The following is a 22,875-nucleotide window of genomic DNA, read 5'->3' as shown; positions in this document are numbered from 1 at the left end:
GGGCTTTCGGCCCCCGCCAAGTGGCATTTTTACAAAGTCAGCTTATTGCCCCCAACAATCTGGGTCCTCATTTTACCTACCTCGGAAGGATGGAAGGCTGAGCCAACCTTGATATAAACTATAACAGTGGCTTCTCTCCATAGAGAGAGTCAAGATGGGGCTGTCCTTGAGTTGCCTTATCACATTTTCCTGTTTCCTCCAGCTAAGCTCACATTTTACTGAGTACGGCTATATATTTCCTTCACTAGCTCTCTTTGTATTCTACCTTATATTGCCCCCACCAAAAAAGAGAGAATCTCCCCCACCACCACCCCCGAAAGCCCCCTTCCTTTCCAAAAGTTCAATGAAAACAAGATTGTTGACTCTGGGAAAAGGGGGTGGGGAGGGAGAGAGATAGAAAGCTGCGGAGAAGATGGGTAACGGAATGCATTTTTTAAAAAGAAAGAAAACAGCGCAACTGGTAAGATTAACAAACGGCCGCCGTCACCACCACCACCTACGATGGCAAATCCAATTAATATGTTAGTATTTGTATAGGCTGAGAGACGTTTGACCTCCAGAGTCTGCAGGTGAAAAAGATGAAAGGGCAATTTCAATTGACTCCGATGAAGGTTTGGCTGACTGATTAACATTCAAGCAGATATATATTCTGCCTTTATGCAGAATTCCAAGATGTTTGCGAATTAAAAAAAAAAAAGAAAAAGAATGGAGAAAGAATGGGAGGGGAGGGGTAGCGTGGTGTGGTGCTTAAAAGAAACTCTTGGCAGCAAACTCTTGAGCAGGGGGTTGGACTAGATGACCTCCAAGGTCCCTTCTATCATTATCATTATTATCATTATCATTATCATTATTATCATTATTATTATTATTATTATTATTATTATTATTATTATTATTATTATTATTATATCTTCAGGTTTGTCTAAACTGAGGTTCAGAAAGTGTGGCCTACTAACATTCTCGGTGGGCCCAGAGATCCCCCTAAATGTGGTGTGGCCCATTTTTGTGTGTGTTTTATAATTTGGGGAGATCTAACGGGGCGAAATTGGTGCTTTAAACGTGGAGATGCTTAAGGAGTCTCTTTTTTTTTGGGTACCCCTTTAAACGCCTCTTCTATAACAGCAATTGGGCAGCCCTGTTCTAAGAGAATCTAAGAGTTGAAGAGCACAGGGGGGGGGAAGTAGCCTTCCCCCCCCTCCAATTTTTCATCAGAAGCCTTTTTCCCCCCATTCCTGTAATGTTGTGATAAAAGAAAGGTGGCCGGTGATTGCAAGCCTGCCTTTTTCTTGCTTTTTCAGCTCATGTGTATTGAGCCGGAACTTCTCCATTGCCCTCATCTACTACCTTCTCAGAAACCACAATTGCTTCTCTATTTTCCCCTTTTAAAGACTTTATTGAATTTTACATAAATGTGCAGTTTTTTTTTTTTAAAAAAAAAAGCACACACACTCACACAACCTTCCAGACTCCTCAGAGACACAGCCTAAATGATTCATCCAATTAGAACTTCATTTGGCTATTATGGAAGATATTGAGCCATATAAATCAGTTCAGGTTAAGATGAAGGGAGTAAGAAAAAGACAAATGTTTATGGACGTGTCTAAAGAAATGGATTAAAGAAAAAAACAAGGGCAGAGTGTATACACACACACACACACACACACACACACACCAAAGAGTAGAAAAACAGGCTTTCTGCAGAAGCATTTTCTGATACTTGTTCAGTTTCTTAAAATACATTTGGCTTTCAACTGAAAATCACCAGGTTCCTGCATCGGTCACAGCCAGGCATGACCCAGACCTATAACTGTGATTTTGCCCAGCTTAAAGATAAACCCGTGGCCCACTGTTAGGAAAGGATAAGAAAAATCGTGCACAAATGTTGGGCCTGCTTACAGACATGCAGAAACAGATCAAAATAAGTCCTGTGTAAATATAAACAGCCATGTCCAAATATCACAGCTATTTATATGTTGTTGTCGTTGTTGTTGTTAGTTGGGAAGTCGTGTCCGACCCATCGGGACCCTATGGACAATGTTCCTCCAGGCCTTCCTGTCCTCTACCATCTTCTGGAGTCCATTTAAGCTATTTATATGTACCAGAGGCAATTTTCTGCTACTACGATGTGCTGTGGATCAATCTCCTGGCTAAATAATATTATCCAACCAAGGAAACGAACGAAACAAGAAAGTTCTTCCTGTATTCCTAGAAGGGAATCTCCAGCCTTGCTGGGCATCCCTCGCAAACCGGCTATGCTGGCTGTGACTGACAGCATTTTGTGGGCACACCGGTTGGCCAAATGTCGATCAGCTCATTCAGATCCCCGGATTCAAATACTGGGAATGCATTCAGGATGGTAAGAATTTAAGTATGATTTTTTTTTAAAAAAAAAGTGTGTTTTTTTATTTCTGTAGACAAAACGAGTTCTGTCTCCCTCTGTGGACCCCCCCCCCTTCCCAGGCTGGGGAGAGGGTAAGGAAAACCTCTTTACGCCTCTTCCTGGGGGGGGAGGGGAAACCGGCAGGTGTGCAGATTGTGCCTGCCACCCTAGCGCTCTGTAAATGCAGGACTACAACTTCCATCACACCCAGGTAAAGAAAGGTAGCCTGACCACCAGAGATTGATTATCAGGCGTGTTTAGAAACTGCCCATCTGCCTAAAAGAAAAAAAGAAAGAAAGAAAGAAAGAAAGAAAGAAAGAAAGAAAGAAAGAAAGAAAGAAAGAAAGAAAGAAAGAAAGAAAAAAGAGACCCGCCAGTGCCTTATTTCTTCTCTGCTGGAATTAATGCCCACCCTCTCCTCCCCTTCTGGAACGGGGGGGGGGGGAGGGGGGCAGAGAGGGCTGAAATGGATCTCTCTTCCTTCTTTGCTGCCTTTAATTTCAGAGAAGCAGCAAAGGCTGGCTAGGATATTTATTCCTTAGCCTGGCTCTTTTTCAAAGGGGCAGAAAACTAATCCTCCTCTACCCTTCTGGCCCCTGCACAATGCAGCCCACGAACCCCCCCCTAACCCCAACGTCCCCTTTTAGGGATTCTCCCTTGCCTTTTTTCTTTCCTTAAGGGAGGGGAGAGGGTGGCAGAGCACCCCTCTCTCTCTCTCACACACACACACACACACACAAGGCCTTCACTTATGTGGCCCAAAAAGATCCCCTCCTTCCCCCCTCCCCTTCGAAGATAAGGTAACCTTTACTGTCATTTATTGTAATTGGGCTAGATTATTTAATTCTTTAACTTTTCTACATTGTATTTTTTATTGTATTTGCCCTGTACACCGCCCTGAGTCCTTCGGGAGAAGGGCGGTATAGAAATTAAATAATAATAATAATTATATTATTATTATTATTATTATTATTATTATTATTATTATTATTATTATTATTATTATTATTATTATTATTATTATTATTATTATTATTATTATTTCTTCTTTTTTTTCCTTTACACCCTGGCACACTCTTTGGTGAAAACTCCTGTTGCCTGCTCTCCAAAGTGTGCAGGTACACAATCCAGGTATATAAATCAAATAAATAAAATATAAATAAAATAAATGCTGCGGAGCCCTGGTGGGGCAGAAGCCTCCCCTATCTCGGGGGGGGGGATTTCTAGGGGTTTCTCCCCTACAGAAGAGGGGGGAGGGGAAAGAAAGAGGGGAAACCCCCCCCTTTCCTCTCCTCCCCCCTCCCCTGCGGGCCAAAGGGCACCCAGCACCCCTGCCCTTCCCCTGATGGGAGCTGGGGAGGGGGCTTAGGGTCCCCCCCCTCTTTGCAACTCCAAAGCCTTTGCAAACTCCCACCGCCCCAGGCGCCCCTCTCCAGGATGGGGAGACGCCCCCCCTCCCCCACTTCCAGGCCTCTGCCCTTCCCCACCCCCTCGCCCGTCCCCCCCCCCCCAAAAACGCAGCCTCGGCTCACCTGCCCAGGTTGCTCTGCCTGCTCCGAGGAGGCCATCTTTCCAGACCCGGCTAATCGCGCCGGGTCGGCGCACGGAGGGCAGAGGAAGGCGGCGGGCCGAGGCAGGAGCAATCGAGGCCCGAGGCGCCGATCGGGAGGAGCGCTTCGCCGCGCTTTGGAAAGGGAGGGGGGGGGGAGAAACGGCCGGTGGTGTTTTTGGACTCGGGGTGCGTAGGTGTGTGTGTGTGTGTCTCTTCCCCCCCCCCCCCCGGGAGCCGGACCTCGGAAAGGAGGCAAGGGACTGGCTTTGGCCTCCGCCCGCTGGAAGGAAACGCCTGGTTGGGATTTAAGAGAACTTCTCAAAAGAAAGGACGAGGGAGGGAGGGAAGGATGGATGGATGGATAGATAGATAGATAGATAGAGAGAGAGAGAGAGAGAGAGAGAGATTAGATGATAGAGAGAGAGAGACAGACAGACAGACAGACAGACAGACAGAGACAGACAGAGAGATATGGATGGATGGATGCATAACACAGATAGAGATGGATGGATGGATAGATAAGACAGACAGAGATGGATGGATGGATAGATAAGAGATAATAGATGGATGGATAGATAAGACAGACAGATATGGATGGATAGATAAGACAGACGGATGGATGGATGAATAGATAAGAGATATAGATGGATAGATAAGAGACAGATATGGATGGATAGATAAGACAGATGGATGGATACATAAGAGATATAGATGGATGGATAGATAAGAGACAGAGATGGATGGATAGATAGATAAGACAGACGGATGGATGGATGGATAGATAAGAGAATAGATGGATAGATAAGACAGACAGATATGGATGGATAGATAAGACAGACGGATGGATGAATAGATAAGAGATATAGATGGATGGATAGATAAGACAGACAGATATGGATGGATAGATAGCAGACAGAGATGGATGGATGGATAGATAGACATGGATAGACAGACAGACAGATATGGATGGATGGATAGATAGATAGATAAGACAGATATGGATGGATAGATAGCAGACATAGATGATAGATAGATATAGATGGATAGATGGATATGATAGGAGATAGATAGTAAATCTTGCAACTGAATTACTATGTACACGGGTGTATTTAGATCCGAATGTCCAGCCTTGGCCACTTTAAGACTTGGGGACTTCAACTCCCAGAATTCCTCAGCCAGGCACACTGGCTGAGGAATTCTGGGAGCTGAAGTCCACAACTCATAAAAGGGCCAAGTTTGAAGAGCCCTGGTCCCTTTCAATTTTTCCCTTAAGGCAACAAGCATATGGACTTAATAAAATGCTAAAAATATTAAGAAGTGCTCTGCAGGTCTTAAAATATGGAGTGTCTTTCAGATAGTTAAAATGCCCACCATATTAACGTTTCGGAGTTGATAAAATCACACTCACCAACTCAGAATGTACCTACTGACATTTGGCTCTGAGAGCTGGGAAGATGACTCAGCGATACAAACCCTTTTGTTTTCAACCAGTCTGAAGTCTGAGCGGGGATGAAAACTACCTCTCCCATCATGCCACGGGATAGTGGGAGGGCGCCTTTGAGACTGAACTACATTTCCCAGAGTGCCTCAGCAGGTCACGCCAGGCTCTGATTGGCTTCCTAGAGAGAGCTGTCTTGCTCGCCTGTGGAATTCAAACCCACCAAGGGGAGCAAAGCGAAAGCAAAGCCAAGCGATGGCAGAAGGGCTGCCCCGGTTGAAGCAATGCCTGATCAGGCGGGCAGGCCAACAGGAGCAGCATGGGGTGGCCGCCTCCACCCTCCAGGAACTGAAGATTAAAGGTAAGACTTTCTGCTTTGGGACTAGCAGACACCTTTTGCTCCGCAGGCAGAGGGGCCACAGGTGAAGTGGCCCGCTGCACGGCTGCTTTGTGCTGAAGCCACATACAGATGTTCCAATTCCTTGGCATGAAAGCAGGGGTCTTCAAACTTGGCCCTTTGTTGACTTCCGGACTTCAACTCCCAGAATTCCTCAGCCAGGCGTGTTTGAAGACCCCTGCGTGAAAGGATTCACCGCTGGAGAGAAAAGCTAAAAGCTGAAGGCGGCGTGGGGCCTTTTTGAAAGGGCAGGAAAATAAAATTAACACGAGAAACATTCTCGGCCAATGCAATGAAATGGTTCTGTCTGGTCCTCTTTTATTCCCCCCAGCCTGCAGTCTGCTCGCAATTGACGTGGCCTCCCAGCCTGTCACTTTGGTCCTGGCGGAAGACGGCACCATAGTAGAGGACGGCGATTACTTTTTGTGTCTGCCCCCAAACACCAAATTTGGGGTGGTAGCCAAGAATGAGACATGGACCTCCGGCAGCAACAGAGGTGAGGAATTACGAAAAGCCTTTGGAAGCTCAGATCCAGAAAGGTGCAAACAAGGTACGTTTTTGCACAAAGGTGCAAACAAGCTAGTTCTCTGAATGTCTTGTTATTGCACTTAGAAGTTTATAGATGGGGTTTTTTTTGGGGGGGAGGGGTATGAAGAGAAAGTTTAAAAGGCACGTGCGTTTATGAAAAGGCATAAGCCGCTCACAGAAGCTTATGCCTTTTAACAAACCCGGTTAAGAGTGAAAAGGTGCCCACGGTGTGAAATTACACTTGCGTGCATCGCTTTAATTTTTAACGCCTAGCGGACTCACAATTCTGTCCGTGTCAGGTGAGGGCACAACTTGGCTAGAGGGAGAGACCACAAACACAAACGAAGTGGATGGCGGTGGAGAAAAATGGCAAGCTTTGGCCAGGCAGCTGAAGAAGGATTTATCCACCATTGTGCTGATGTCTGAAGAAGACCTCCAGGTATGGAAAGGTCACTTCTGCAATGAATCTCTCTTCTTCCAGCCTAACTCTTAATCCTTGTCACCTTTCTTTTATGTAACCGATGGAATAAATAAAGATTGAGACGGCCAGCCCAATTTCTTGGAATCTTCCGTGAGCAAAGCTGGCTTTGCTTCTTACGGCCACATTTGATAACGGCTTCGAGCTAAGCGGGGGGAAGTCTTTGGAGTTTCTCTCACCTTGGCTACCGAGGGCTGGATCCGCTTTTCTTCCAGGCACTCGTTGATGTACCGTGCTCAGATTTGGCTCGGGAACTTTCAGAGGATCCGCTCCAAACCCAAAGATTACAAGGGACTTTTCAGGAGACCCTGGACAGGCGGGAAGAGGAGCGTCAATCCCGTCAGCTTCTGGAACTTTACCTGCAGGCGGTAAAAAGGGAGGATCAGGCTGCATCCACAGCAGAAGGTAAGAAGGCCACTTGGAGAAGCACTGTTGAAGGGAGGGAGGGAGGGAGGGAGCGGGGGTTTATTTATTTCCTTTCTTGCTCCGAATGTCTCCTTCAAGAGACGTAGACTCATCTCTTTGGGTCTCGCCTCAGAAGCAGAGGAAAAATCCGTGGGAGGGGCCGATGCTGTGGACGCGGGGAGCAACGGAACGAGCTCGGCCCAAAGGGCTCGGCTGAGCAGCCGTATTGTGACTGTGCTGAAAGACAAGCCTGCACCGGAACTCAGCCTGGCCAGTCAAGATTTAGAGGTGGGTCAGTGAGAGCAGGCTCCAGCCGTTCAGCCCGAATGCTTTTTCACCCTTCGTTCTTGGTCTAATAGCCCAGCATTACAAGTCATGCCTTTTTGCCAACGCTGTTGTTTTGGCATTGACAAAAGAGTTGGAAATGTCGCCATTTTCTTCCTTTCGCTTTTAGAGTTAGATGATGCTGGGAGGGGTGGGGGGGGCATGTGAATGAGAGTCTAGCTAGACGTAACAACCTGAACCTGGCGTGAGAATCAAGGTTGTTGAAATTTGCCTGCCTGCCTATCTATCTATCTATCTATCTATCTATCTATCTATCTATCTATCTATCTATCTATCTATCTATCTATCTCTGCCTGCCTGCCTGCCTGCCTGCCTGCCTATCTATCATCTATCTATCTATCTATCTATCTATCTATCTATCTATCTATCTATCTATCTATCTATCTATCTATCTATCTATCATCTATCTCTACCTATCTCTATCTCTACCACCTACCTACCTATCTCTATCTACCTTTCTCTATCTATCTACCTCTCTCTCTCTCTACCTACCTACCTACCTACCTATCTATCTATCTATCTATCTATCTATCTATCTATCTATCTATCTATCTATCTATCTATCTATCTATCTATCTATCTATCTATCTATCTATCTAAACAAGGCAGGAACATCTCTGGCTATGAGTTAGGATGACAGCAACCTAAATTGGGAAGGTTTTAGAATCAGATCACGATGTAGGGCTGATTTTTCCCTACAGACCTTTGAGTCAGAAAATAAGAGCATTTCTTAATCCGTTACAGCTGGTTTGCAACGAAGATTCAGAAATTCTGTCTCGGGCCCTAAACTGGGACAAGCACCAGACCGAAGCCTTAAAGGAGGCATGTGCCCGGGAGCTCTCAAGGCGACGGCAGCAATTTCACTCTCTAAATTCACTGAGGACCATCTCCAAAGGCAAGAAAAAACAGCCAGAAGCTGGGGAGGGGTCGAGTTCTAAACGTAGGAAGTAAAAAAAAAAGCCCCGGAAGACGGACTTTTTTGATGCAATGAATCAACCCTTTGGTTTTTGATTGAATGAATGGTAACGCCGTCTCTTTTCAAACCAACCAACAAAATAGGAAAGCAGCAGAGGTTCGATGACTCTGTAGCTTCTCGCTTCAGCAAACCCTTTATTTGCAGGAAGTGTGCTAGTCCAAGACAAAAGTATTTGAAGATTTATGATGTCTATTGAAATGCAAAGACAAAAATGCTGTTTTGAATAAGGCCTTTTCCTTGATGCTTAGAGGTAACACTACGAAGCGGCAAAATGCAGAATTTTGCCAATGTGGGCTTGAATATGAATAGCTGATTATGGATGGAGGACCACACGACAGACTCTTATTATGTTAGTGATTATATGTTTGTTTGTATTTTTTTTTAAAAAAATTACATTTGTATTTAAGACGTAAAGGCTTTGTATTATTGGCTATTATTCTGACTGCTGACTGAGCTATTGAACTTCAGTATTACGTAGGCTTATCTTGGGATATATATTCAAGTAGCCCTCTGCAATAATCTGTGTAACATATTTGTCTCTACCTGAACCAGGGGTATTCCGAACCACTAAATTAGGAACACATCAAAAACCACACATGATATTTACTCTCGACTGGAGGAAGCACAAAGGTACACGTAGTAATATTTTATTTCAGCATGGAACAATTGTACGGGGAAACAACTCGGCACTGGCAACAAAACAGATAAAGACAAAACAGGCACACAGCATTTTTAGCTTGCCCCAAAGCATCTTTGTGGAACTCTTACAAGGCGTCTTACAAGAGCTGTGTTTGTCTTGTTCCTCTTCCATTCAGAGGATGACGGTTTAAATAATGCTGTACGTATTAAGGGCACAGAAAAACCTCAATACGACAACGGACACGCTGGGGATTTTTTCCCCCTAGTTTTTTCTCACAAAAAGCATTTCAGATGCTGTAACGCTGAACAGGAATGAATGCCCAAATGTGGCTTCTGCTTCTGTTCCCTTGCAAACTCCTCTAGTCTAAGTGGCGCGCAGCAATTCTGTCAGTACAAATATGGAAACTGTGCTTTTAGCGACACTTACACAAAAATGCAGTCAGCAAGGGTTTGAAAGTGGCTCTCAATTCTAGCAAGCCTTCGTATATTTTCAGTTTAGAACTTGGCTCCTGGCGTTTTCAACACGTTTGCTAAAATGCCGTCAAAATTGTAAATACAGTGTAGCTTTGCAGAAGCCCCACAAAAACAGCCTAAGCATAAAATATAGGCTTTCTTCTCTGTTCTGTATTTTTTTTTTTTAGGAAATCACATTCTCAACTCTGGGGATAAGAATGTGCCTGGAATTTGATAGTCTAAGCCTGCATAAAACCCCGGAGCAGAGATGACCACAATAAAATTGTCTTTGAGCCACTGAAGCAGAAGGAAAAAAAAAAGAGATGCCAGCTTGCTCAGAGTTCTGAATAATTTTTGTATACATCCTTCAACTTTACAGTATGTGGTTATCCTATTATTTCGCCTGTACTGTCTATTTGAACTGCAGGCACCACTTACAAGTAAAATTACGTATTTCACAGAAGAAGAAGGAATAACTTTTGATTTTTTCCCTTTGGGAAACAGCTTTGATAGGGATTTTACAAATATGAGATCCATAATTTTTTTTTTCTTGTTAAATTAAGCAGAAGCCGGAGGACGGTTACAATCCTGTTTTTGCTGATGGGTATTGTCAAACGGAAGAGCAAATGGACAAACGGTGCTCTTCGTACAGTATATCCTACGTAGAACCAAAGTACATTTATAACATGAGCAAGGCGGGTGTTTGGCCACACGAGAGACCTGGGGGAACGCCATGAAAGGCTGGCAGGAGCATCTGCGTGGGAACCAAGAGATCCCACCATTGTATAAACAAAACTTTCTGCACGCACATTTCTAATACCAAGAGAATGGAAAGTGAAATTGAATGAGAGAAGAGCGTTAGCTCCCAAACGTCGCTGGTCAGAGCCACTCGGAGTCCATCCGCGCAGGAAGCAATTTGTTAGCAAGAGGAGAAGGTTTTCCAGAAAAAGTTTTTACAGGGTGTTTTTTCCCGAGTTGGGGGCTGAGGAACAGGCCCTCTGTCTTCCCACGGGCTGGCTACAATCTTCTCCTGCCTTGACAGATGGGACACATTCACGTGCGATGCCCGTTCGGTCAGCCCTGAGAGAAGAGCAAGTAATTCCTTCTTTTCTAGGTCCGCCGGTGCCTGGAGATACTTGTAAATGGAAACAAAAGCGAATTAAAGCATTATTCTGGTAAGAAGCGAGGTAAACCGAGGCTTTAAAAGGGCTGGGAGATTTAAGCTGCCTTGCCTACGGACTTTGGCAAGTCAATCCCGTGAACGTCTCATGCACAGACCCATCCTTATTCCTGAAGATTCGACCGGACACGGAAAGGCTCAAATATGTCCTTTAAGAGCTAAGGATGTTTCAAATGTTGTAAAAAAATGGATCTGAATCCGCGAGCAAAAGACTTGCTCTCCTTATAGTTAATCCGAACCAAGGGCTGTTAAAAAGGTGGCGAAATGTAAACCCTGAGATTTTGATGTTGAGAGTACTTCTCATCCCACGTCTCTGGGATGGTTTCAAAGGCTATTCCGTGTCCCTGAATGACTACGCCTGGATTTAAAAGCATTTACACTAAGGTGCTAAGGGGGGAAAGCTTCTGGCAACTCTTAAGTTTCCGTTCAGGTTTTGAAGTATGGTGGTCTCGTGTTCTGAAGTAGGAAATAAGCAAGCAGGATTGCTTTTTCTTTTTTTTGCTCTTTTCTTCAAATGTAATTTCACTCCGGTCCCTTTCATTTAAATAAACCGCTCTCTCGTTAAAGCAACTGCTGTCAGCTATTAATCTATATCAGCCTGCCCTTCTTCTTCCAAGAATTTGGAAGGAAAATAAGATTGGGAACGGTCATTTTTTTTTATGGAGTGATCCTTGAATCTGTTTCGGAGGAGAGCCAACGTCAAAGCAAACGTCCCGAGCTGAAAACTTTTAAAATGATCTTTTGTGACGACCCCAGCAGTTCTTCTGAGGAAGGTGAAGATATGCAGTGGGTCTTTTGAATGAGAAACATACAAGGGAAATTCAAGGGAAGACTCACCAGCACCTGGGGGCTCTTCAGCTTGGTTTCCCACGAGCTATTTCCTGATTCTTTGCATTATTGTCTCCCAATTTATTTATTTTTTGCTTTGAAAGGGTATCACCTTAGCGTTAGTTATTCCACACCCCACGCCCCAAAATAAAAAAACAAGGGTTGTCATTAAAACGTTTCCGAAACCGGATCCCTGTCAAAAGCCTAAGCTGAAAAGTCCCACGGGCACATTTAGGATACAAGAAAAAGCAAAATTAGTTAGCCGATAATTCTATCCCCCCAAGATGACCCGGTGCACTTCGATTCAAGCTTATTTTTTTTTAAAAAAATAGTCCGGACTGCACCCCAATGCTAACTTCTCTAGCCGATGGATATTCTGGCTATATTTTATCAGCAAAAGAACCATGGTCTCTTCTGCTCTTGGCTTACCTTGCTCTGTCGCCTGAAGAGCTCTCCTGGAACAGGAAGGCCAACCATTCTGGCACCCCCCATGGGCCTGGGAAGCAGGATCAGTCCCAGAAGGAACAGACAGAGCGGGGAGAACGCTTGCAAGGCCATCTAGCTCCGATGTGGTCTGACCGTCACCTGCTTGCAAGTTATATTTTGTGTTTTAGACATGGGGAGGGAGGTCTCTTCCCCCCCCCCCAATCTGCTAGGTTTTATTAGAAGAGGCATTCGCCAGCCCTTCATCCAGCCATCCTCTCTTTCCAAACTTGGAGCAATGACGCATAAGCCCTGGGCGCAATTAAGTCTCCAAATGATGCTTTTTGTACGCTTTAACCCTTAATTAGTGCCTCTGGGTGTCGATCCCATTAAAGCACATTTGCCATCAATTTAAGCTGGATGTGCATTCTTATTTTGCTATAAAAAACAAAAAAAAAACAGCCAACCCCCTTCTCCATCCGACTGAACCTCATTTCCTCACCATTATTCCCACGATGATTAGGACGCTTTTGAGTACAAAAATAGTGTGATTTAGCAAAGAAATGATTCACTGCGCAGAGGGGAGCGAGAAAGCCAACTCAAGATGAAGCACGAGTCCTGCGACGGTTTCATAATGAGAAGCAAAACTAAGTTTACTGTTAATAATGAAAATATTCCAGGCTAAAACAAAACAGCAAAAATTTTAAAAAAAATATAAATCCCAAAGGGCAAAACGTTTGTCAAAATCAGGTAAGGTGTAACGTGGATGAAACATGTTCAAAAGTAAAATGAACCCCGGGGACAAGATTCAAAATAAAAGGCAAAATTTGACTACTAGTTCCCTGCAGTAGAGTGGGAATAAACAAACTTATTGGGTAGAAGCAAATGAGAGACAGTCTGTAGCGGGGAAGACATTACAGGTTGCTAAAATATTAGAAGGCACACAAAAAATCAATAGACTTTGTTTTTCATAGTACTGGATTGCTGTATCGCCCAATAAAATTGGTTGTCAGGTGATTCTGTAAACAACAAACTAAAGTTATTGCATATACAATGTAGAATTGATTGATGGCTTTCACTGTCATAAGATGCAGCGAAGGATACTTAGATGCCCAGAGTTATGAGAGGACAAATAAGACAAACTCATTGATGGAAATGTTTATTAACTTTGTTCCATTATTATTGTTTTTATTAACTGCAATATAGAACTGTCCAGTTCAAAAAGAAAATGCCACCCACGGATGGGTGGGGGTTACATATATCACTTTGAGCTATAAATGTGGTTTGACCAATTTTGTGAAAACCTGGAAACCTGCCTGGTCTTCTACGGCGCAAAGAAAGCCAATTGTCTTATTCAACAGAACCCAGTTTAAGAACTGTGGCTTAGATGTGATATGAAAAAAAACACGAAGTATTAGTGCTGAGGAACAAAATAATTGAGCTTTTCAGTAAGATGCTCAACTAAATATTGAGGATGATCCAGGACAATTCAAATGTGAAAAGGGGCCTATAGCTTTATTGATGGTGGATGCTATTACTTGTCCAATTTCTAGCCACTAACTTTTCTTCCTAAGAAAATTAAGATAGTGTAAAACCCTGAAGATTTTCTGTTTCTCCAGTGAGAACTAAAAGCCCTTTTCTCTCTTTATTAAGGAAGTACAAGCAACGTCCTTCTGGACGGCCCCTCTCATCTTAAATAAAACTCACTCCAGGCAATCATCCAAGTTCCTCATTCAGGTATATTTTTCTTTTCCCAATGTTTATTGCTTTTATTTCCCAAATACATTGTGCTTATTTATTTTATTTTTTAAAAAAATAGAATTGTGAGCTAGGCACGATGACGCTGAGGATCTGGGTTCCACAGTGAACGTGAGAAATCCCCATCTTGAAACCAGCAAGGGTGAGTTTTATGCCACGCTGGAATCTTCATTCTCCATCGCCACAGGTTCTTCAAGGTCATTCGATTTGCTTCCTCCCTTCTTAGCAGCTGATTTTTTCTTCTTTTTCTCTTTTTGTTCCAGGTTATTCAAAGAAAGCTCTTCACACTTCTGAGTAATATACTTCAACTAGAAATATAGAGAATGTCATCAGTCACCTACAGTGAGTGGCAGAGGTTCACCAGGCCAGTCAGTGGAACACACAGCACCGCACAAACCCATCCAGTGTGTAACTAAACGTGAGGATCTGTAGGCAGGTTGACATCCAGTGGTTATTCAGGCCTGGACAATACAAAGTCTGATAAAACAGCAACTAACTGCTCATGGTTAACAGATGGCAAGCTGTGGTTCAAGATAAAAAAAAATCTATTGGGATATGTCAATTATTAAATCTCCGGCTACAAAATACGTGCCTCGAAAAGTCAATGCTGTTTCATTGTTTCTCCCACCCAATCCAAGCAGTTATAACAGCTAATACATATCAAATACACGTATCTTTTTCCTACAAAAAAAGAGAAAAGGGAATGTTTTCCTTCCTTCGTTTTTATCTTCCAATGCATCTACTTAGGAAGGTTTTGTGTGCTGCCTGCATCTCGCGGATGGGGCTTTGCCTGTTTGTGCGGCCCGGTTGCTGGCATGCCGCGGCCCGGTACTGGTCCACGGACCGGGGCTTGGGGACCACTATACTAGTTGTTTTTAGTCAGACTTTTCATTTCTTTTACAATGTTGATCCAAGGTTGAAAGGACGCTAGATCAGTCTGCACAGAAATTTACTGGATAACTCTTTTTGCATCTTTAATTGCTTTAATTTGTTGCAAGATCATTTTAAATGGTTATTATATAGTGGGAGGGGACCTGTTCCTAATATGGAGACCCCAATTTGATCCCCAGCAATTAAAAAGAGCTAACTAGCAGATGACATGTCAGGCTTTGGGGCAATGAAACTACAACTCTGAATATTCTCCATCATCAGCCATGCTGGCTAAAATAAAAGATGAGAGTTCAACAATGCTTGAACTTCTGGCCTGGGTTGGTTTAAGGCATTTTCCTAATTGTTAAGTATGCTTATGTCCTCTTCAGACATGTTGGCTAACTGCTGCTCAATTCATTTTTGACAAGAGAAAAACAGACCTACCCTGATTAGCAAATTACATGTCTACTAAGTGTGAGCCAGGAATGTTTATAGGAATTTGGTTCAATTTATGACTCCTATGTATAGCCCGATCCATACACTTCAAAGCAAAATAAATCTCACTTGTTTTTGCCATTTTTACTGATAAATATGTTGTTAGGATGACTACACCTTGTTTCAATTTTCTTCTTTATAAAAATACAGCTTATTGGGGCCATTTGGCTCATGACAACTCATACATTATTATTTTTTTTCCTCCTTTTACATTACTCCTGTTTTATAGCACCTATAGCTTCTCTTCCATTTTCAATTTATTTGCTGTACAAATGAATGATGGGGTAAGTGCAAATGAGTTCTATCAGGATATAATGTGGCACTATATTCTCAACAAAATTTAGCTTTAAATACAATAGTCCAATCAGAGGGTGCTGACTGAAATAGCCATTCTATATAAAGAATGGTATACTAATTTGCTCTCCGTAAGCCAATTTCTCCAGCTTTACTAAGAATTACTTTCAAATTAATTTGCAAATAGGTTGCTGTCTTATGGAGGAGAGGAGGAGGAGGAGGAGGAGGAGGAGGAGGAGGAGGAGGAGGAAGACTCAAATGTTACTTGATGCTCCACAGATTCCAGTACAGATAGTCCTTGCCTTACAATCATTTAGCAACAATTCGAAGTTACGACGGCACTGAAAATTGACATATCACCATTTTTCACACTTACGACCGTTTGCAGCAACCCCCACGGTCACGCGATCAGAATTTGGATGCTTGGCAACTGGCATGCACTTATGACAGTTCCAGTGTCCCAGGATCATGTGATCCCCTTTCGCGACCTTCTGACAAGCAATGCCAAATGGGGAAGCCGGATTCACTTAATGACCCGTGCTATTAATCAAACAACTACAATAATTCTCTTAACAACCGTGGCAAGAAAAGTGGTAACGTGGGGGGGGGGGGGGCGGGGCGATAATTCGTTTAAATCTGTCTCGGTTAGTAACAGAAACGCTGGGCTCAGCTGTGAACGTAAGTCGAGGACTACCCGTAGAGGCTCCGAACGTTTTTCTTCTGATATTCTACTGGCCCAAATTCTTCGGAAGAAAGAAATGCACCAAGCGTAAACAAGTGGCTTCGGTACAATTGTAATCTTGGGGGCTTGGAGTAGCTCTTCCGTTCTACGTTCAATTAAACTGCTCTGCAGCTGTTGGTTCAAGGACACAGAACTCAGCTGAACGCTTCAGCCCCACCCATCCTTCCCTTCGAAAATAAGCTAAATATCGCAAGGGGGAGGAGGAGAAACGCGCCCTGCTGGGATTTAAAATTAGCAGAAACACCGGATCTTGTTCATCTGAAGCCGAAAGATCTACTTTAAATAAAAGAGAGACGGCGTATCTCAGAAGTTTATAGGGAAGCTTATAGATAATGCCTAATACAGAAATAGCAGAGAGGAGTTGTGCCGATTGGCCAACGTGACAATCTGCATCAAAAGGTAATCAGTCTCCCACAGTCATTCACAAACTAAGACGTCAAAGCAGGACCCATTTGCAGTTCTTCATTTTTTGGGGGGGGGCTAGTTATGAAAATTAGGAAACAGAAGAAACCAGTGGCTTTGCATTACTAAGCAGGTGGAAATGAGGAGAGAGCGAGAAGCAAGGCATCCATCTCTGACAGGTGCTGAAAGGCTAACTTTTCGGCCATCCCGGCTGACCCTGAACGTCACAGTTCCTCGGAGAAATCCAAGTCACCGAGGGAAATTCCAGGATGAAATGGCTGGAGCAGAATTTAACCTCCTGAAGGGTAGCTAGGGTAGCGTTAGGAGTCAACCGAGAGGCCTTCTCTGTTTATAAATGGCTGTTACGAAAGAGGAAAAGGCGTTGTGCTTTTTCAGCGAGAATTATTAACACGACAAGGATCAGTGTTGCAATCGGAGCTTAAAGCAGAACGTCAGAAAGAAAGCCACGTATAATATTCCATGGCTGTTTCTGAAGACCAAGATGGCAACGAGGAAGACAAAGAGAAGAAACGGCTTTCCTCCTGAAAAGCTACAGCAGCATAAAAGTAACATAACGAAGACACATTTCCAAACTGCTGTTCCAGGTGTTTGGTGCACTCCAGAGAAAAATACATTGTGTTGTGATAGCCCTTTTAAGCCTGTTAACACGGTAACTTGTTGTACGTGTAAACCTGGAAAGCGCCACTAGCTTTTCCAATATGGTGGCTTTCCGCCGGATTTCCAACTGTTCTAATATCAAACCACAGCCCCAATTATTCAGAGACCCTCACGCTCTGGTCCTCCAAAGCTATGTCAGCAACTTCCCCAATTTGAGAGGCAAAGAAACAGTTCAATCAATTAAATCCAACACGGCAAGACATTTCTGTATAGGTCTGCCCCCTAGGACAGTGGCATCTATGTAGGCATGTGTATGAAAGAGGCAAAACGACAACTGCAGCATTGCAATTGTCACAAAGAGCTGGAACTTTGATTACGATGCTGCAACCACCATCTTGCCTGTTTTGACCCTTCTCTGGAGATGCCTCTGTCTAAAGATACTGGGCAACAATTGTTTTTAGGACACTTATCTGCACTGACCTATAGGTACTTCTACTCTACAGATGGTCTTCAACTTAACCCAGTTCATTTAGCAATTGTTCAAAGTTGCAACAGCACTGAAAGTGATCGGGGGGTTTTTTACACTAGTCTGTTGCAGCATCCCCCACGATCAAACTTCAGATGCTTGGCAAACGACTCGCATTTATGACGATTGTAGTGAGTCGGGAGCAAATGATCACCTCGTGTGACTTTCTGACAAGCAAAGTTAATGGGGAATCCAGATTCACTTAAGAACCGTGTTGCTAACTTTAAAAAATTGCAGCGATTCACTTAATGACGTGGGCAAGAAAGGTTGTAAAATGGGGCTAAACTCACTCAACAACTGTCTCACTTAACCACAGACATTTTTGGGCTCGGGTGTGGCTGTACCAGCATATCACCACCATTCAGGCAACCTCCAGCATTTAGAAGAAACTTAACAGTATGCAAGGCTTCCCAAGTCAAACAACAGACTCGGAGGGGAAAGGTCCAATCTCACCAATGAGCTGCTCCTTCGGGCCAAAAGTTTCACATCTTCAACATTAACAGTACTCCGTTTTCCATGCCTATGAGAAGGAGGAAGTGATCAGATTACAAGAAGGCTGCAGCAAAATTATCTCATGAACGAATCTTAAAACCTTATCAGAAAAGCTGCTGAAGTGCCAAATGGTTCAAACTTTCTCTGCAGCTGCTAGATACGCTGACAAAGTGAAGCTTTTTTTTTACTGCAGCGGCAAGTAGATTACGTCGAAATGCTTTGCGGAGCTTTGCTTTGGCTAGAGGACCCCTGATTTCGCCAGCCTTTCTTTTCCAAGACTAAATTGACCATTTATCTATCAAACTTGGGAATGATAAATAGCAGGGACATTTTGTTCCTTCCGTTTTGACGTTCATGTAAAATGAAATGTTCCCTGCAGCAACTGATACACTGTGGGGAAAGTTATTAAATTACTTTTCTCTACTACAGCCATTTTCATTGATAATAGGAAACTGATTGTATTACTTTGTTATTCTGTAATTGTATTCTATATACAAGCAACATTGTCAAGGGAAAGGCAGCCTTGAAGTATTTCCTGTGCAACAGTACAATGTTTCATCCGATTGTCTCATGGTTCTTGAGACTCTAAGATACAATTATGATAAATGGAAGTGAAGGGGTAGAGAACGAGAGAATCATCTCAGCAAACTCTAGGGGGGAAAAAAATCCCCAAATTTGGACAAAGACACCACTGGATATTAAAAACCAGGTTCTTTGTGCGTCATTCAAGTCCTGCTTGATTTATATATTAACACACTTGCCCATTATATAAAGACATTGATTTAGAACTGTAATTTGCGAAATGAAAATTGACTTTCATTAACCCAGAAAAATGGACACAAAAGCAAAATGTAAGTGGAATGAGATAACACAAAAAGATGAAATTATGACTAGCTAAAAACAGACACTGCAAGTGGAGGTCTTGTGCTTTCAGACAGACAAAAAAACAAACAAACCCACAAATGTACTATTTTTCTACCAGTAGCAAATAGAAGAGGCTAGGCAAACACAAGAGCCTAGGAATTGAGGAAGGCAAGTCTCAACCTGGCAAAAAGATTAGAAAAGATTGCCACACCTTTGAATCCAAGCATCATCCAGTTACCTCACTGAAGCCTATGGAATATTTTGCTGCTAAAATCTGTATATTTCTAATACAATACAAAAGCATGTTCTCCGTCAGTTCATTAACTACCCATAGCACCCTTCTTAGTCCACCCTTTTTACAAGAGCTGGGTGCCAGTTACAAAAGTAATTTAACAGTTATTAAATAAAATATGAATTAATGCAGGGAAACAAAGTGCCAGAATTAATTTTAGACCATCCTTGCTAAAAGCCAGATGGCTGAAAGAGGCTAAGAGTGTACAATAAATATGTTGATGATGACACTCAACACCTACATCAAGTCCATGCTACAACACCTACATCACGTCCATGCTGTATATTTTTTTAAAAATAGTTTACGTAGCTTCCAGGAAAACAGAAAACAAAACAAAAATATTTTTCTAGTTGTCTTAGCAGACACAGATACATGTTGATTATTGTTAAGTATTACCCCTTTCCACAATACTTACTTGGCAAACATTTCAAGGTCCTTTGCAAAAATTTCTGAAAAGGAAAAATAAAAAGTATCTTAATATGTTTCCATATTAAGCAGAGTTATCTCTAAGTTTCTTTGCAGTTCTTTTTAAAAGAAATATTACAATATTGAAAAGATAAGGAAAAGTACCGCATTGCCTAAAGGTGATCTCAGAAATAACTGCAATGGTCTGTCTGCTAAACTCTATGTTTTTATCTTCAGCAACTTCTTGGCACAAGCAGGCAACAGTGTAATGAAAAGCTGCTTTCAACCTCTAGGAAAAAAGGAAAAGTTACAAAATTATTTTATACACTAATGTGGGTAAATATTATACCCAGGTCTTCAAACTAAATAAATAAACAGAATAAACAATAAATAAATGAGGTAGGATTATCAAGTCGAAGGTTTTTGGACTAAGAAATTTAAGAACCGGGGGGGGGAATCCAAAGTGATCAGGAATTTGGGATTTCTTATCCCCTTCAACATATTATAATGTCATCCATCTCTGAAAGCGAAGGAAGAAAAAAAACATTTTGTCTGTTTTCTAAATTTTAGCCAGTTTTGCATTTTTTCAAAAGAAAAAAAATAAGTTTTTACAAGTTTAATTGCCTTGTGTAAGACACTTGAAAAACACATATCTATGTATACGTGTGTGTGTGTATAGATATATAGATATATAGTTATTTACACACACACATACTGACCATTTATTAGATCAGTGACATTGAATATTCAATATTTATTTATCAAATTTCTATTCTGCCTCTGACACTTGCATGGCTCTGGATGGTTTATAAGTAAAACACATATCTAAAACACATATCTATGTATATGTGTGTGTGTGTGTAGATATATAGATGTATATTTACACACACACATACTGACCATTTATTAGATCAATGACATTGAATATTCAATATTTATTTATCAAATTTCTATTCTGCCTCGACACTTGCATGGCTCTGGATGGTTTATAAGCAAAACACATATCTAAAACACATATCTGTATACGTGTGTGTGTGTGTGTAGATATATAGATATATAGTTATTTACACACACACATAAAAAGGTAAAGGTAAAGGTTCCCCCGCACATGTGTGCTAGTTGTTTCCGACTCTAGGGGCTCATCTCCGTTTCAAAGCCGAAGAGCCAGCGCTTGTCCGAGGACGTCTCCGTGGTCATGTGGCCGGCATGACTAGACGCCAAAGGCGCACGGAACGCTGTTACCTTCCCACCATAGTGGTCCCTATTTTTCTACTTGCCTTTTTACGTGCTTTCGAACTGCTAGGTTGGCAGACACACACATACTGACCATTTATTAGATCAATGACATTGGATATTCAATATTTATTTATCAAATTTCTATTCTGCCTCTGACACTTGCATGGCTCTGGATGGTTTATAAGCAAAACAGTAATTTTGTTATCATTTTCTTCTAAATCTCTCTTTACTCGTTTGAGGTCCAGACTATGAACATGCTTAAAAATACAGCAGCTTTTTCAACTAACAGAATAAAACAGGGTGCCAGGCCAATAAATCTGAGTGTGTGTGTGTGTGTATACACAATATAGTGTATGCATCTGTTTACATTTATCTATGTACATATTAAGAGAAGGGGAAGACAACGTCAACCCTCACTCCCGATATTCCGTCCCCAAAGCACTCTGGCCATGCTCAGAGGAGATGCCGTTTGGCGGCAGCAGGAAACTCCTCCGCCGGAAACCCTTTGCACATGCTCAGAGACCCCCTGCCACCACCGCTTCCTTCCGCCGTCCCGGAGATGGTGGAATGTTTCTCAACAGCCCAAGAAAAGGGCGCTCTGCACGGACTCAGAGGCACTTTGTCTCGGCGAGGGTGGCAAGTTCCCCCTCGGGTCCGCCACCCGCCAAACTCCGCTCGCGGCCGCGTTAGCGAGCGGAGACGCAGAGAGAGTAAAAAAGGATTCAGATTTTTTTTTTAGCCGCCCCTGCTCTCTGTACATGCTCGGAGGCGCCCTTTTTACCGGGCGCGGGAGGGGAGGAGAAAGGGCGATACCTGTTCCTCGGTCTCCATGGCGGCCAAAATGGCGGCCGCCTTTCCCGCCTTTTTTTTTTTGCCCCGCCTCGGGCGGCGCGAGGGGCGGCGTGAGGGGCGGGGCCGCCGCGCGTATTCTCCTCCCCCAAGAAGGGGCCGGCCACGCCTCCCGCCCGGCGCTTTCAAGTGTCGGACTACAAGCCCCATCCGTGAGGAGGGAGGATGATGGGGCTCGTGGTCCCGCTGTGGAGAGCAGCGGGGCGGGGTTGGGGTAGGGCGAGGGGACGGCAAAGGGTCCGAGCTGGCTTGAGAACGACGCGAAATGGGAATAAAATGAAAATAACAAGTGTAATAACAGGCAATAGAGTGACAGATTCGGGAGGGACCTAAGAGGTCCTCTAGTCCAACCCCCCTAATTCCGAACACGGAAGTACCTAAAATAAAAATAAAAATAATTCAATTTGCTTTTGCTTATTATTATTATTTTTTTTAAAAAAAATCCTTTTTCCAAATTTGCTCTCGGAATAATAATAGCCTCTTGCCAGTCTCCTTCGATGAAGTCAAAAAATGCCTTTTCGTGGGATCAGCAATCAAAAAAAGGAGATAGAAAAGCTGAAGGCAGGTAAAAACCTCGTGGCCCATGGAGCCTGCCCTTTGAGGGTTTGTTTTCTTTTTAATTTATTCTTTTTAATTATTTTTTCACGTTTTTGTTAGACGATGGGCATGTGTTTATCCCAAGCGTGTTACTATTAAGAATAGTAGTAATCATTTTTATTAGTATTAGTTTCTTTCAAGAAACCTGATTCCTATTTTTTAAGTTTCCTTGCATGATCCCATCCAAGGAAAATAGGGGTAACACTACATGTCCCATCATCCTGGGCCACCACTGGCAATAAACGGGGAGCTGTAGTCCAGATAAAAGGATCCGATAGGGTAATTGATATGCTAATAAACGGATATGCTAATAAATGAAGCCAGCCAGTGCTGGAGGGGCTAATTACAAAAAGGCTAACTACAAACCCCATCATCCCTGCCCCTTTGCCCAGCTTTAACTCTTGCTTCGGTAC

At 42.9% G+C, this 22,875-nt stretch overlaps 3 protein-coding genes across 6 annotated transcripts in view; 1 reads left to right on the top strand and 2 right to left on the bottom strand.

The window, feature by feature from the left end:
- Positions 1-3,963, bottom strand: part of PEX14 (peroxisomal biogenesis factor 14) — a 75,955-nt gene extending 71,992 nt beyond the window's left edge. Inside the window, exon 1 of one of the 3 annotated variants that reach the window (XM_081341604.1) lies at positions 3,913-3,963. In XM_081341604.1, the coding sequence (XP_081197730.1) occupies positions 3,913-3,948 (36 nt within the window). In that variant the 5' untranslated portion in view covers positions 3,949-3,963. The remainder of the gene's footprint in view (positions 1-3,912) is intronic. The other 2 variants (XM_081341603.1, XM_081341601.1) reach the window with 2 other exon arrangements.
- A 1,464-nt stretch (positions 3,964-5,427) lies between these two features.
- Positions 5,428-15,037, top strand: DFFA (DNA fragmentation factor subunit alpha). 2 transcript variants are annotated; one of them, XM_081341212.1, is made up of 9 exons: positions 5,428-5,731; positions 6,099-6,317; positions 6,595-6,734; positions 6,989-7,178; positions 7,315-7,466; positions 8,268-10,264; positions 13,676-13,759; positions 13,842-13,922; positions 14,044-15,037. In XM_081341212.1, exons 1-6 carry the CDS (start codon positions 5,626-5,628, stop codon positions 8,472-8,474), a joined length of 1,014 nt encoding a protein of 337 aa, XP_081197338.1. In that variant the 5' UTR covers positions 5,428-5,625; the 3' UTR covers positions 8,475-10,264; positions 13,676-13,759; positions 13,842-13,922; positions 14,044-15,037. The 2 variants fall into 2 exon arrangements, with proteins under 2 accessions (XP_081197338.1, XP_081197337.1); XM_081341211.1 differs by having other exon boundaries at positions 7,312-7,466.
- Positions 13,867-21,857, bottom strand: CENPS (centromere protein S). The gene is made up of 5 exons (XM_081341213.1): positions 21,830-21,857; positions 19,946-20,069; positions 19,791-19,824; positions 18,181-18,247; positions 13,867-14,088 (listed from the first exon to the last, which is right to left on the bottom strand). Exons 1-5 carry the CDS (start codon positions 21,845-21,847, stop codon positions 13,930-13,932), a joined length of 402 nt encoding a protein of 133 aa, XP_081197339.1. The 5' UTR covers positions 21,848-21,857; the 3' UTR covers positions 13,867-13,929.
- Positions 21,858-22,875: the final 1,018 nt, after the last annotated feature.

The sequence above is a fragment of the Vipera berus genome (assembly GCF_964194415.1).
Source record: "Vipera berus genome assembly, chromosome: 17".
Classification (NCBI taxonomy): Eukaryota; Metazoa; Chordata; class Lepidosauria; order Squamata; family Viperidae; genus Vipera; species Vipera berus.
The sequence above is the reverse complement of the archived record's forward strand: the minus strand, read 5'-3'. Positions and strand labels throughout refer to the sequence as shown.

Excerpts from the sequence above, each read along its gene's own strand:
- CENPS (XM_081341213.1), bottom strand. Across the intron at positions 18,248-19,790 it reads GACCTTGAAATGTTTGCCAA|GCATGGAAAACGGAGTACTG; the intron begins GTAAGTATTGTG and ends TCCTTCTCATAG. Across the intron at positions 14,089-18,180 it reads CCCGAAGGAGCAGCTCATTG|TTGAAGTATATTACTCAGAA; the intron begins GTGAGATTGGAC and ends CTATATTTCTAG.
- DFFA (XM_081341211.1), top strand. The coding sequence starts at position 5,626 with ATGGCAGAAGGGCTGCCCCGGTTGAAGCAATGCCTGATCAGGCGGGCA. Across the intron at positions 5,732-6,098 it reads CCAGGAACTGAAGATTAAAG|CCTGCAGTCTGCTCGCAATT; the intron begins GTAAGACTTTCT and ends TATTCCCCCCAG. Across the intron at positions 6,318-6,594 it reads TCCAGAAAGGTGCAAACAAG|GTGAGGGCACAACTTGGCTA; the intron begins GTACGTTTTTGC and ends TGTCCGTGTCAG.